Below are 13,691 nucleotides of genomic sequence, written 5' to 3' on the forward strand. Positions count from 1 at the left end.
ACGTTGAGTGGATGAGTCTGTTCTATGGAAATGACGCAAGGCCTAAGGCGAAAATCATCTTCTGGTTGGCAAGCCACAGAAGGCTCGCAATAAGGACAAATCATTGAGATTTGGTATGATAAATGAAGCTAAATGTGAATTTTGTGAGCATGATGAAACGTTACAACATCTTTTATTTGAGTGTAAAGGCACAAATATTACTTGGGAGACTGTTCTACAGTGGATAAATATCGAGCATCAAGTTGATGGCTGGTCGCAGAAGCTTGTTTGGGCGATAAAAAAATGCAAGAGTAAAATCTAGAGAAGGAAAATTCTGCAAGTTGCACCACGGAAACTGTGTATGCAATTTGGAAGCTAAAGAATTATAGAATATACAAAAAGGAAAATAGTTACAAGAATTATAGATAATGTAAATAAAGTTTAGGTTAATCTTAAACTTAGAGAAAAAATAGTCATTCTTATTATGGGCTAGATATTACTAATAAAGGAAAAACATGCTGGACCATATAAGTCGCTATGTAATACTTGTTTTTGGTTATATATAATCTCATTATTTAAAAAAAAAATTTATTATAATTTATTTCTAAAAAAAAATAAAGAAATAAACAAGCAAACTTATTAATTATTTATACTTTAAGATAAAGAGATTTATGTAAGATAAATTTTTTAATTTTTTAAAATATAATTCAAATACACCCTCACACAATTCAACAATAATACAACTTCAATATCTTGCTAAAATCAATAATAAATTCAACTAAAACCGAAAAATAGAAAAAGAAAATCTTGGATACAATTACATATTTCTCTTCTTATTATTTACTTTCCCAACATTTTGTTAAATAGGTCCCAAAAATATTGATCCCTAGTCATAACTAGTCACGTTACGTCACTAGTAATCAAACAAAATTACGAAAATACCCATAAATACAACGCGCGTGTATTTCATCCACATGGGCATGTTCGTTATTAACCACCAACCTCAATTTTCTATATAAACACACACCACAACCACCAATCAATTATTTTTATTTTCACTTCTCCACATTTTTTTCCTTCCCCAAAAATCAAAATCCAAACACCGACCAAACCTACCCTAAACCAAACCCTCCGTTCCCAATTTTCTCTTCTCCTCGCTCCGATCTCCGATCCCCACTGATTACAGCGAAATTCGCTTGGTTTCTTCGCCGATCGAGCTGAGAAGAGAGAAAAAAAGAGTGAATCGTTGTTGAGATTTCAACAAATTTAGCTGCATGAGCTGGTTTGGAAAACTGCGTTTATTCTCCAACCTCAATTCCTTTAACTTCGTCACTTCTTTGTTGATTTTTATTCTTCATTTTTCACCTCAATCCAATTCGAATTGTAATAGTAATAGTAATTGTAATCTAATTAGTAATTTTGATAATTCTGAAAACTATGGAGTCACGAATTAAGATGAATCCCAATTCACGCAAAGGTTTGTTTTTTTTTTTCTCTAGATAAAATTTGTTGTTTTATTTCTTATATCAATGTAGTAATCGTGATATTTTGTTTAGATTATAGATCTGGTGTTAGGAATTTAGATATTATTTCAATGCTTTTAGTCCTAATTGCTTAAATTTCGAATTTTTATGGTCATTGTTATTTTTTTATTGCTAAAAAACAAGAGTAGAGTTTGAAAACTGAAATAAATTATTGGGTTGTTGTTATCATTTGTTAAGTGATGAATGTGAAGAGTTGTATTGGTGGTGTTTTGAATAGAGAGGTGCCGTGTATTTGTGTTTAATAAAAAGTTGTCTTTTGAATAAGTTTTGCTTCTGTCTATGTGCATGTGTTTGTTTTTGACTTTGTTTTTTTATGTTGGTGTTTTGTCACTGTAGGTTTTTTCTATGCGAATTTTGACCAGCAGACTGTTAGGTCGCCCTCTGTTATTGTCATAGGAGGTGGCATGGCTGGGATTGCTGCTGCTCGTGCACTTCATGATGCCTCTTTTCAGGTATTCAAATGAATAATGTATTTAGTTGCCTTTTGTTTTACTTAATCTCATTTTGTTAAGAGTTTACATGCCGCCCCTATATACCGTGTTTGTTTTCTTAGTATTACAATTATTTGTCTTTTATTTGCTGCACTGCAGGGTTGTTAGTTATACTACCTTTGTACCTGAATATAGACCCTCTTGAGATCTTTCTGTCTCTTGATATATGCCGCCTTTTAAATTCTAACTTAATTAATTCTTTTAACCAGCACATTCCTACTTTTACTAATTCTCTCTCTTGAAAGGTAAAATTGTAAAAGCAATACTAATTGTTAACAGACTCAATACCACTACTACCTTTGTTATATATTTAGTGAGGAATTAGTATCTACTAATTGATGATGTTTAGAACTAAAGGTAAAAATTGTTGTACAAAAGCATATTTTTGGTTTCTGATGAGCTAACATGGGTTACACAACTTCACAAAAGAAACCACACATTTGGAACTTAGTCTTTTCCGTATGACAAATGAACAAACATATATTTTGTTAATGAAGAGAGACATCATCCTGTTTATTTACAGTTTTATTTTTCCTCGTCTTCCCCTTGAACATACATACTTTTGTTGCTTGCTCTTTATTTGTATTGAGAAGGTCTGTACTGAAGTTTACTATTTTTTTTGTTCAGGTTGTTCTTTTAGAATCCCGGGATAGAGTTGGTGGCAGGATTCACACTGATTACTCATTTGGTTTTCCTGTTGACCTTGGTGCATCATGGTAAATTTTATTTTGTCCTGATTTTTATTTCATGTTGACAGAACACAACAATTTTGGTCTTGCATTGCAACTGACTGACTATGATTCAGGTTGCATGGAGTTTGTAATGAGAATCCTTTGGCTCCGTTGATTGGGAGGCTGGGACTACCTCTTTACCGTACTTGTGAGGATAACTCTGTCCTTTATGATCATGATTTGGAAAGGTAAATGCCTTGCTTTTGTTGTTTTATGGTTGTAGTTCTGTGCTTTTGTAATGAATTGAAGATTATATTGCATGCTTCAAAATTTTCATTATTGGGTATGTAGTTCTGTGGTTTTGTAATTAATTGAAGATTATATTGCATGCTTCAAAATTTTCATTATTGGGTATGTGATTTCTTAATTGAAGTTCATAATTATTTTTACAGCTATGCACTCTTTGATATGGATGGAAAGCAAGTTCCACAAGAGTTGGTTAAAGATGTCGGTAAAATCTTTGAAACAATTTTGCAAGAGGTATATCATTTGTTATTTCTTGTTGTTAGATTTACATGATGTGTTGTTTTTATAGAATTCTATTATTTTGGAATACAATATTTTCTAATTGAATGCACGGATGTTTGATTCGACTTACTGTTTACTTTGAACTTCTCATCTAAAATTTGGAATTTTGTTAATGTAGACGGATAATGTAAGACAGGAATACAGCGAAGACATGTCAATTTTACGGGCACTTTCAATTGTTTTTGAAAGAAAGCCAGAACTCAGGTCATTATTGGCATTAAATTCTAATTCATTCACCACCACTCTTTATTGAAGCTCATCTTGTGGATGTATAATTTGATTTTCACTGTTGGATGCAGGTTGGAGGGCCTTTCACACAAGGTGCTTCAATGGTATTTGTGCCGAATGGAGGGCTGGTTTGCCGCAGATTCTGATTCCATATCATTAAAATGTTGGGACCAGGTAATTAGAAGAAACCAAGTTCAACGAGTTTTCGTTCTATTATTTGTATCGACCACCAAGTTTCTGTCATTTGAATTTGAATTGAATGGCATAAATCATTCATAGGCGGTGGGGTGGACTGAGTATTCATGCATGGATTTTTCCATTTCAGCTGTCTTTGTTGATTTTTTGTGCTAGACACATTATTGAAAGACACAATTATTGTGTATCAAGTTGTGAATTTTAGGTTAAATGTTAATGTTAATGATATGCCATTTGTACTGGCTTCTATTAACGATATAAGAATGCTAGATAAAAATGAGATTAATAAGTAACTCCATATAGTTACATTACTCACAATTTGTAAGTAACTTGTTAATTACCAGTGGCGGATCTATTAAGGGGCTGGTGGGTGCCATAGCACCCCTCACATTTTTATATAGTTATCAACTTAGGTGCTAAAGTTTCTATCTGATGCAATGGTAAGAGATATAATTTTGGCAAATAGATCTTCAGTTCAATTCCTTGAGGCAACTTCTTTATATTTTTATTTTAAAAAATGACCATGCTAAAACTTGAACTTTAATCCAGGAGATGAGATTAAAAGTAAAATCACTAAACCAATTTTTATTTTATGTGATTTATTTGAAATAGTTTTAATAAATCATATATTTTTTTTGGCACCCCTAAGAAAATTTCTCAAGATCCGCCACTGTTAATTACTATGTGCATTAACATTTTTATTTATAACTCACCCTTGTCTCTATATATCTTCTTACAGGAAGAATTGCTCCCTGGTGGTCATGGTCTTATGGTCAGGGGCTACTTGCCTGTTATACATACCCTAGCAAAGGGTCTTGACATTCGACTGGGACACAGGTAGATATTAGTTTGAGGTTTTGTTTTGGAAGTCTTTGTCATGTTTTGATGGTTATAGCTAAACTTGCTGGCGCCGATAATACCTATTTTCAGGGTGACAAAGATAGATAGGCGATTTAATGGAGTAAAGGTGACTGTTGAAAATGGGAAAACATTTGTTGCTGATGCTGCTATCATTGCCGTACCCCTTGGAGTGCTAAAAGCAAACGTCATAAAATTTGAGCCAAAGCTTCCAGAATGGAAAGAAGCTGCCATTGCTGATATAGGGGTCGGAGTCGAGAATAAAATAATTTTACACTTTAAAAATGTATTTTGGCCCAATGTTGAGTTCCTTGGAGTTGTTGCCGATACATCTTATGGATGCAGCTACTTTCTTAATCTTCACAAAGCTGCTGATCACCCTGTTCTTGTTTACATGCCTGCTGGGCGGCTGGCCAAAGACATTGAGAAAATGTCTGATGAAGCAGCTGCTGACTTTGCTTTCACACAACTCAAGAAGATCCTTCCAGACGCTTCACCACCGGTAACTAAAATAATTTTAATTATTTTTTAACTTTTTTATTTAACTTGCATTTTACTTTCCAATGTGTACCCTTTAGTTTAGAAGAGCAAAATCTCTAGAACCATGTTTTGCAGGCAACAGTATTCTAAAAATTTAATTCTTTTAGTTCCCGTGCCTACATTCTCTAATGATAGTTATATGACTAAATTGAGTGTGTATGTTTCCTTTATGCAGGTTCAATATCTCGTGTCTCGCTGGGGTACAGATATTAATTCACTAGGTTCGTATAGTTATGACGCAGTTGGGAAACCGCATGGTCTGTATGAGAGGTTGCGGGTTCCTGTAGATAACTTATTCTTTGCAGGGGAAGCAACAAGTGTATTATATACAGGGTCCGTTCATGGTGCATTCTCTACTGGAACAATGGCTGCTGAGGACTGCAGAATGCGTGTCCTAGAAAGATACGGCGAGCTAGACATATTCCAGCCAGTGTTAGATGAGGGTTCATCCATACCACTTCTGATCTCACGTTTTTGATCTTTTGGATGCCTTATGCTGCCCCCTTATTAGGGTCTTTCCTCAATGTTGTTTTGAATAATAGACTGATCAATCTCTGTTCCTCTATAGTTTTGTGGTTCCTAGAGGTTGAATAATATCATGAGGTGTTTGGAAAGACCATTTTTTTGGGTAATAATTTGGACAAAATATTTAGTTATATATTGTTACTTTGGTGTTTTATCTGTTTCTATAGTTTTGTGATTCCTAGAGGTTGAATAATATCATGAGGTGTTTGGAAAGACCATTTTTTTTGGGTAATAATTTGGACAAAATATTTAGTTATATATTGTTACTTTGGTGTTTTATCTGTTTAATCTCAATTGTTTTTTTAGCTGTGGAACTTGAAATTTTGTTTTTTTGGAGAGCAAATATTGTACTCTTTTTAATGCAATTTCATAGAAACATAGTTGAGGAAGTATGCTTTGATGTGGGGAATAGGCCCAAGATTTGCAGGGTTTACAAGAGGAATCAAGGATGTTGAGCTGGCAGGGGAAGGAAAGGGAATGATGAGTGAGTTAGTATTTAGTGGGAAGAAGGGGGAGAGAGGAAATGATCTTAGAATTCTCTTTTAGAAAGAGAATGGGATCACCATTGTGGAGAGGAAATGGTCTTAGAATTCTCTTTTATAAAGAGAATGGATCACCATTGTAGTGAGGAAATGATCTTAGAATTCTCTTTTAGAAAGAGAATGGGACTACCATTGTGGTGAGGAAGCTGTTTGTGCTTTTGGGGGCTGCTGATAGCTATCTCTATTAGTACTCTACACTTTTTTCTTTTCTTTTTTTTTTTTAATTTATAATTTGTCCATCCATTCAATACAGTTACAGACTTATCCACCATTTTTTTGAGTTTTATTGTCTGGATCAATATCCCCACCATCATTTGTGATTGGAGATGCCACGACTAAGATAGGAATTCAGATTGACGCATTGGAGGAATAGATGGGTGGTGATCCTATGCCATGGATCACACGAATCACATGTGCATAGATTTATTTTGATGTGCATAATACCTTTCATAAGAGCGTGTGAAATTGTCTCGTCTTGAGTATGGAGGGATCAACGATCCATTGGTTCAATTTGCTGCTCGAGTCGGGTGATGATCTTTTGGAGAATCTGTAACTGGTAATGTGGTAATGTGGAAGAGTGTGGAGGTTTTCAAATTTTTCTCATCACAAATAGGATGACTTCTAGACGAGTATTACTACGGGTATTTCATGAGTGAATTGAAGCTTCATATTATGAGGAGAGTTTGAATGTTGAATCCTCATAATAGAATGCAAATGATGAGGATCACGACTAAGGAAAATGGGTTCGGTGGGTTTTTTTACGAATTCCACATCAACGCTGATGTCAATCGGGAAAAAAAGGGGAAAACAATTGTTGTATGGGACCGTTGGAGCCATGGAGAGAAGTTTGAAGCAGTCTCAATGATGAAATGGCAGAAAGGTGGGCCAAGCGTTTGTGTTTCAAATGTGGGGGAGAATATCACCCACCCTTCAGAAATGTCCTGAACGAACTTTACGTGCGTTAATTCTGAGGGAAGGAGAAATTGTACTAAAAGAAGTTGAGGAGTTTGAAGTTATGACAGACATCACCATTGCTTGTACTCCATAATTTTTCTTTACCCTTTGAAGTTTTACGGTGGAGTGTGATACAGCGGGACAGGGAATTGGGGCAATATTAATGTAGATTAGACAAACCTATAGCTTTCTTTATTAAAGCTATGTCTGAGGGAAACTTAACCAAGCCTGTTTACGAAAATGAATTAATGGCTCTAGTCCTTGCAATTCACATTATTTACTAGGTAAACAATTAGCTGTCTGATTTTACGGCCCTTTTGATCATTGCGAAACTGAGAGAAGTAACTTACAAGCTGCAGTTGCCTGAACAGTCAAAGATATATCCTGACATCCTGTTTTTCATGTATCTTTACTAGAAAAAGACAGTTGGTGCTTATCTAGTGCAGGAGGAACTTCCAATAGAATTGGATATCAGTCCTGCCGAAGACATATACCTTGAAAAGGTCATTGGCTCAAGGTTGGTTATGCAGAGTACCTCAAAGCCTCATTTAGTGGAAGAACAAAACTGAGGATGATGTTACTTGGGAGGATAATGCATTTATGTGGGGACAATTTCCAGATTTTAGCCTTAAGGACAAGACTGTCTTTAAGGAGGGTGGAATTGACAGAAACATAGTTGAGGAAGTGGGCCTGATAGCTATCTCTATCAGTACACTACACTTTTTCTTTTCTTTGTAATCTGTCCATTCTTTCAATACAGTTATAGACTTATCTACGACCATTTTCTGAAATTTTTTGTTTTCTGTTCATTAACTCATCACAGTTTTTTATAGGATATTGCTTACAAGTTTGGTAAGGGAATCCAAATTAAGATATGAGAAAATAGTATTATTGATTGAAGGTGAAACTTTACAGAAAAAGACCCCTCTAATCCCTGAGCTAATGCTCCTTCACTCTCCAACTACCCTCCCAAATTCTAACAACCTACCTTGTCCAGCTTAGTTGAGTCCTATACTGAACAAACCAAACATATCCTTCTAGTCCAAAACCAAGACTAATCTGCTGCTAAACTGTTCTTCCATGCCTCTATATGTTGGCAACCAGTTGATCCAAAGTTTCATCTTCAGCCGACCTCTTGACGCGAACAACAGCTTTTTCAACCTACAAACATCGATCGATTCAAACCTTCCCAAGCGAAAAACAATTCAAGGTAGAACATGAAATGAAAAAGATCGTGTTTAGGCCAAATGTTTCGATTACCTCTGCAGTCCAATTTGTTCTTGCAGTCAGAATTATCAGTGTAACAGTCTGTATAAAAACTCCAAGGATCATTCCCCACCAGATACCCTACAAAATTCACAACTGTATTCATTGAATGATACTATATACTAATTTCAGAACTATATAATCAACGAGAGAAACGTTAAAAACTTACAGCTACTCCTAGAGAAGTTTTAAAGCCAAGAACACATCCAACAGTAAGACCAATAACATAGTAACAAGCCAAGTTTACATAAGCCACTATCGCTTGCCATCCACTCCCAATTGCAACACCTGAAAATTTTCAAGAAACATCAAACAAAAGGAGGAATCAGATTCACAAGTATCGAAAAACCAAAATTAAAACTTGTAACTTTATTACCTGACAGTATAGGTTGAATGCCATTTAGTAGGACAGAAATGCAAAGCAATGGAGTCAAGTCCGAAACTTCATCAATGACTTCAGTGTCAGAAGTGAAAAGCTTGCTCAAACCAACCCGGAATATCAAAATAATTGCGGAAAGAACTATGCTAATGAGGACGCTATTTCCATTCACTACATAGACAGAAAATTTTGCTACTCTTGGATGAGCTGCTCCTAGTTCATTGCTTATCCGCACACTGCAAACGTAAAAACCTACTTTTAACATGTTTGTGTCGAAGTTGTTTAAACGAAAAAACATCGTTTTCGGTCAATTGTCACTAACCTGGTTGCTGCACCTAGACCCAACATAACTTGCAAATCCCAGTTCATGTAATTCATGCTGAAAATGGAAGTACATTAGGATAGAACATCATGGTTTGTTTAGATAGATAACATGTTGGCAAAAATAATAAGAATATTATTCGAAAAGAAAATTTTTAACATACCAAATGGAAATAGAATCCAATGCTACTGTTGGATTAGAAAGCAATCCTGATATGAGCACTAGTCCTTGATTGTACCATATCTCCAAACTACAATAAAGTACATTTCATGTTATTAAAATATACTGAGATAAACTCGATAGGATCGTGTTCGACCGCACGTCGAGTGAAAATAAGGATGTAGTCATACATACCATAACATAACAGCAGAAGCAACTGTTAGCTTGAAGTAAGGCCAAATTCCTACGAAAGCTCTCACAGTGAAACCCGTCCAAGTTTCTCTACATTTCGGGCTAAGAACAATGTACAATCCATTTAACAAAACAAGCACCCACCAAGAAAAGCTGAGAGTAAGGGATGCCCCGAGAAGTCCATAGTCTAAAACATAAACAACTAGCCAGCTAAGAAGCACGTGAAGAACGAATACTCCAACCGCCATATACGCCAGAGGGTTAACAATGTTCTGCGCTTGTAGAAACCTCTGCATTGGACAGCTCAGTGCAAATGCATAGAGTTGAGGAATAAGCCCGCGCGCGAAAATCTGGCCTTGCAACGCTATGCTCTCTACCTGTCCTATGAGTTTCAGAAAATCTCCAGAGAACCAATAGAGAAACGTGAGAATCACCGCTGCGCCTAAGTGTAAAATGATCGCTCTTTGCAATGTGATGCACATTGCTGCATATTTTTTCGCTCCATAAGCTTGTCCACACACAGTTTGCACCGCACTCGCCATTCCCAACTATTTAACAAAAACGACAAACATCAATATATCGAGAAAAAAATCCTAGTTAGGTGATAAAATACATAGTAAGAGAATCATATTCATATTCATACCATGATTCCATAAGCAAGACCTTGAATTCCGACATTAGCAATAGATGCACCAGCAAGCTCTAGTGAACCCAAATGTCCACTAAACACCAATGTAGCAAAGCTTAGCATATAATTGAAAAGGTAAACAACAATAGAAGCACCAGAGAGAATCCATAGGAGCCTTGACTCCCAAGCAACAATTTTAAGCCACCATCTCAATCCAATAGGCCTATGTTCCAAGAATTCTTCAATAGCATCTGATGACAAATCTGCAATGTTTGAATGTGACTCAAGCCCCAACAGCAACGGTTGGTGTTCCCTAGAGCTCATGGTTATGTGCCTTACAACTTCTCTTTCTTTTTAAGGTTTCTCCAATCAAAATACTTATAGTCATTCACATTTACTATAACCACCCTTCAACATTTTGTTGTTGGCAATGTGAAAAAGCATTGACTTTTTATTGTTAAGTATACAGTTACTACCTAACCTTTTTTTTCTAGCAATCATGATTTCTAACAACACAAGTGCACTTGAGTTAAAAAAGTTGAGACACTATAATCTCACACAAACCTTTTTGGACTCTCTCATAGAATCTAACTTGTTGAAAATGACTTGTCAATGACCTTTAGATATGAATAAGACTTTTAGTTGGGTCATTGTTCTTAGGGGGTATTTCTTAGACACACATTTAAGAATGTTGGAATCTATTATGAACAATTGTATTATGTATAAGCATTATTGTTGTTAAAATTTAAATGAGTTGTGTTTTGTTAAATGATTAAGCATGTGTTTCTAGAATAAAACACTATTTTTATTGAAGTGTAAAATAATGATTAATATTTAATATTTCTTTAAGATTTTGAAAATATTATGTAGGCTTGAGATTGAGACCATTAAGTGGCACCAAAGTCAAGATAAATTAAGTTGAGAATAATTATGTACAAAAGTTAGCTGAAGTCTATCAAAGTATAAGCAACTATTGACAAGTGTTCAAAGAGTTATATAGCACTGTTTGAACAAATGGATTCCAAGAAATTATGAAAATAAATGTTACTATTTTTTTTATTATATTATAATAAATCGATTTTATGATAATTAGTTTTTGCTACTCTCACACGTATTAAAAAAATACTTCGAAGAATTATAAAGAAATTTTACAGAGTTATCATTCATCAATAATATGAAAAAATTATAGAATTGAAAAAACAAAAAATAATAAATATTTAAAGATATAAAATATCATTAATAATTTTAAATTATGAAAAAAATTAAAGAATTGAAAAAACAAAAAATAATAAATATTTAAATATATAAAATATCATTAATAATTTTAAATTATAATTGCATATAATTTTTTCACCAAAAGACGAATATGCCCAATTGCAAGAAGGCATAATTCATAGGTACACTTAATTGTTGAAGATCTCGTAGTCCCGCAATCAAGAAGTCATCATCATATCTTTAACAAGGGTGGTAATAATCGCCTTCATGCATAAAGATTTGCATGCGCCAAAATCCAGATATTCTATTCATTATTACATTTTAACTACTTTTCATTTTCTCACTGGCATGGGCATTGGAGTGCTAACCTTGCAAGTCTATCTCGTTCCACCACATCATAAGTACGCTCCACCGCACTGAACTTTATCTCACTCAGTCATCAACTATTTTTGGTTCTTAAACAAAACAATGGCACCGTTTGTAGGAATTTGACATCTAACTTTCGTGAAATTCTACGAGAAACCATTGTCTCTTCACCGCTGTTAAGCAAACATCTGATCTCTTTCCATTCGGATCACTGATCTCCTCACACAAATCACAGATCAAGCTTATGAAATGATGACATCATTGAAATCTACTTGATCAATCTTTTAATGTAACTCTACCATTGTGACTATTACAACAATCAATGTTCCCGATCTTATGAAGGAGATTTTGCTCCCTCTTACGGTCGAGGAGGATCTTGTTTTAGTCTCTTCTTTTTCAGCTCCTACACCATAAAATTCGGTTCATTCGACAACCGTAGAAGGCACATTCCAAACCCTTTTGGTTTTCTAGTCTTTTCAACAGCCACTCTAAGGTCAGACCTTGAAGCAACCTATATGACTACCCTTATTCTCGGACAAGAGATGATTTAGTGCCTCCAGTAGTTGCAGGCCAATCTAGGTATGCAAAGGGATAACGATCTGCTCAACATTATCTATTATTTGATGCAATAACATAATTCACATATATTAGTTGAAAGAGTATTTCGCATCGCGACACATTGTATATAACTTCTCCAGGAATCGAAACCTAGCATGAGCCCCTCAAGTGGCTTCTAACTTATTCATGGCTTTCTTTGAGTTAACTACCAAATAGTCTACCAACATCTCTAGTGTCTCATCTCTGTAAATCTTGTCGTGGTTTAACAATCTTCCCCTGATCGAAAGATGCAGCAGGCATGAGACATCGTCTAGTGAGGCCACACATTTTTTTAAATAAAAAAGGATAGGCCTCAGGCCCCAAAAAAACCTTTTAAGTCTATCAAGTCAGCCTATTTAAATAAAATATGAATATTTTTTTATTATCATTATCTTATGTTTTGTACTTTGAATTAAAATACATAAGTAAAACTTGGCTATCTTGAATAACTTGTGAAATAAGATGAAAACACCCGATGAATATTGTTTTCATAAGTTCTCTTAAATAAATAGTCTCCAAAAACTTATGCTAATAGGTAAGTTAAAATAAGTCAATACAAATTTTTAGTCTCTTGGTTTTTAGTTAGTTAGTCTATTTAAACATTATTTTAATTGCTTATTTACATATGTTTAAAAGAAATAGGATTTTATTTAGGCTAACAGACTAATTAGGCCTTCGAAAAGATCAAGCTCAAGCCTAAAATAGACTACAGGTCAGACTTAGGCTTTCGTTTTTTTGACAAGTCAGACTTAGGCTTGACAAAGCCTATTTCCACCCCTAAGTGTGATAGACATCTCACCACGTGGAAGATAAAATAATGACATCTCAGAGTACCATTTCTCTACAAACGCAAAAACCATACCATAGTTAACTGTAACATAACTGGTCCTGCATAATTCGCTCAATCCACTTAGTTCCAACACATTCATAAACCATTGCTTTTTAGGCAACGTTAAACCCTTAATTTTCTGGATTGTGGTTGATGACTTTTAAAGCATCACGGACCTACATAAAAATAAATCATCGTCAGACACTTCAAATATTATAACAAAGATGTTTTTCAAATAATGAATACAATTGAATTTTACCTATCCATCCCAAACATGTCTGGCCGTATCATCCTGGTAAAGAGGCAACAACGACAAGTTTGACGAGCCTCCTCCAAACCCCTCGGGTGCCTACTGTGCCTGGGGTGCCTCCGGTACCTCGGGTGCCTAAGTAGGTTAAACATGTCTCCTACGGCCTACGGGAAGACGGAGGTGGTGATGCATGAATAGGTAACACATGTCTCCTACGGGAAAACAGAGACGGAGATGTATGAGTAGGTGACATATCTCCCACGGGAGGACGGAGGTGTAGATGCATGAGCCCCCAGAAGGTGACACCTCTGTATCAACTGGGCTAGAAACAACAGGTGGCTGCGATGATTGAAATTCTTCCAATTAAACTGAT

At 35.1% G+C, this 13,691-nt stretch overlaps 2 protein-coding genes across 2 annotated transcripts; one reads left to right on the top strand and one right to left on the bottom strand.

Moving 5' to 3' along the window:
* The first annotated feature begins 1,021 nt into the window (after positions 1–1,021).
* LOC131615889 (polyamine oxidase 2-like) lies at positions 1,022–5,832 on the top strand. Its single transcript, XM_058887069.1, has 10 exons — positions 1,022–1,456; positions 1,860–1,975; positions 2,642–2,730; positions 2,820–2,933; positions 3,138–3,225; positions 3,392–3,477; positions 3,573–3,675; positions 4,436–4,533; positions 4,627–5,056; positions 5,270–5,832. Exons 1-10 carry the CDS (start codon positions 1,417–1,419, stop codon positions 5,570–5,572), a joined length of 1,467 nt encoding a protein of 488 aa, XP_058743052.1. The 5' UTR covers positions 1,022–1,416; the 3' UTR covers positions 5,573–5,832.
* Positions 5,833–7,982: 2,150 nt separating this feature from the next.
* Positions 7,983–10,416, bottom strand: LOC131615888 (protein DETOXIFICATION 41). Its single transcript, XM_058887068.1, has 8 exons — positions 10,077–10,416; positions 9,437–9,981; positions 9,246–9,332; positions 9,083–9,139; positions 8,758–8,996; positions 8,551–8,669; positions 8,376–8,462; positions 7,983–8,276 (listed from the first exon to the last, which is right to left on the bottom strand). The coding sequence occupies exons 1-8, from the start codon at positions 10,383–10,385 to the stop codon at positions 8,202–8,204; spliced, it is 1,518 nt and encodes a 505-aa protein (XP_058743051.1). The 5' UTR covers positions 10,386–10,416; the 3' UTR covers positions 7,983–8,201.
* Between the last annotated feature and the right edge of the window lie 3,275 nt (positions 10,417–13,691).

This window comes from Vicia villosa, linkage group LG7, assembly GCF_029867415.1.
Source record: "Vicia villosa cultivar HV-30 ecotype Madison, WI linkage group LG7, Vvil1.0, whole genome shotgun sequence".
In the NCBI taxonomy this organism is placed as follows: Eukaryota; Viridiplantae; Streptophyta; class Magnoliopsida; order Fabales; family Fabaceae; genus Vicia; species Vicia villosa.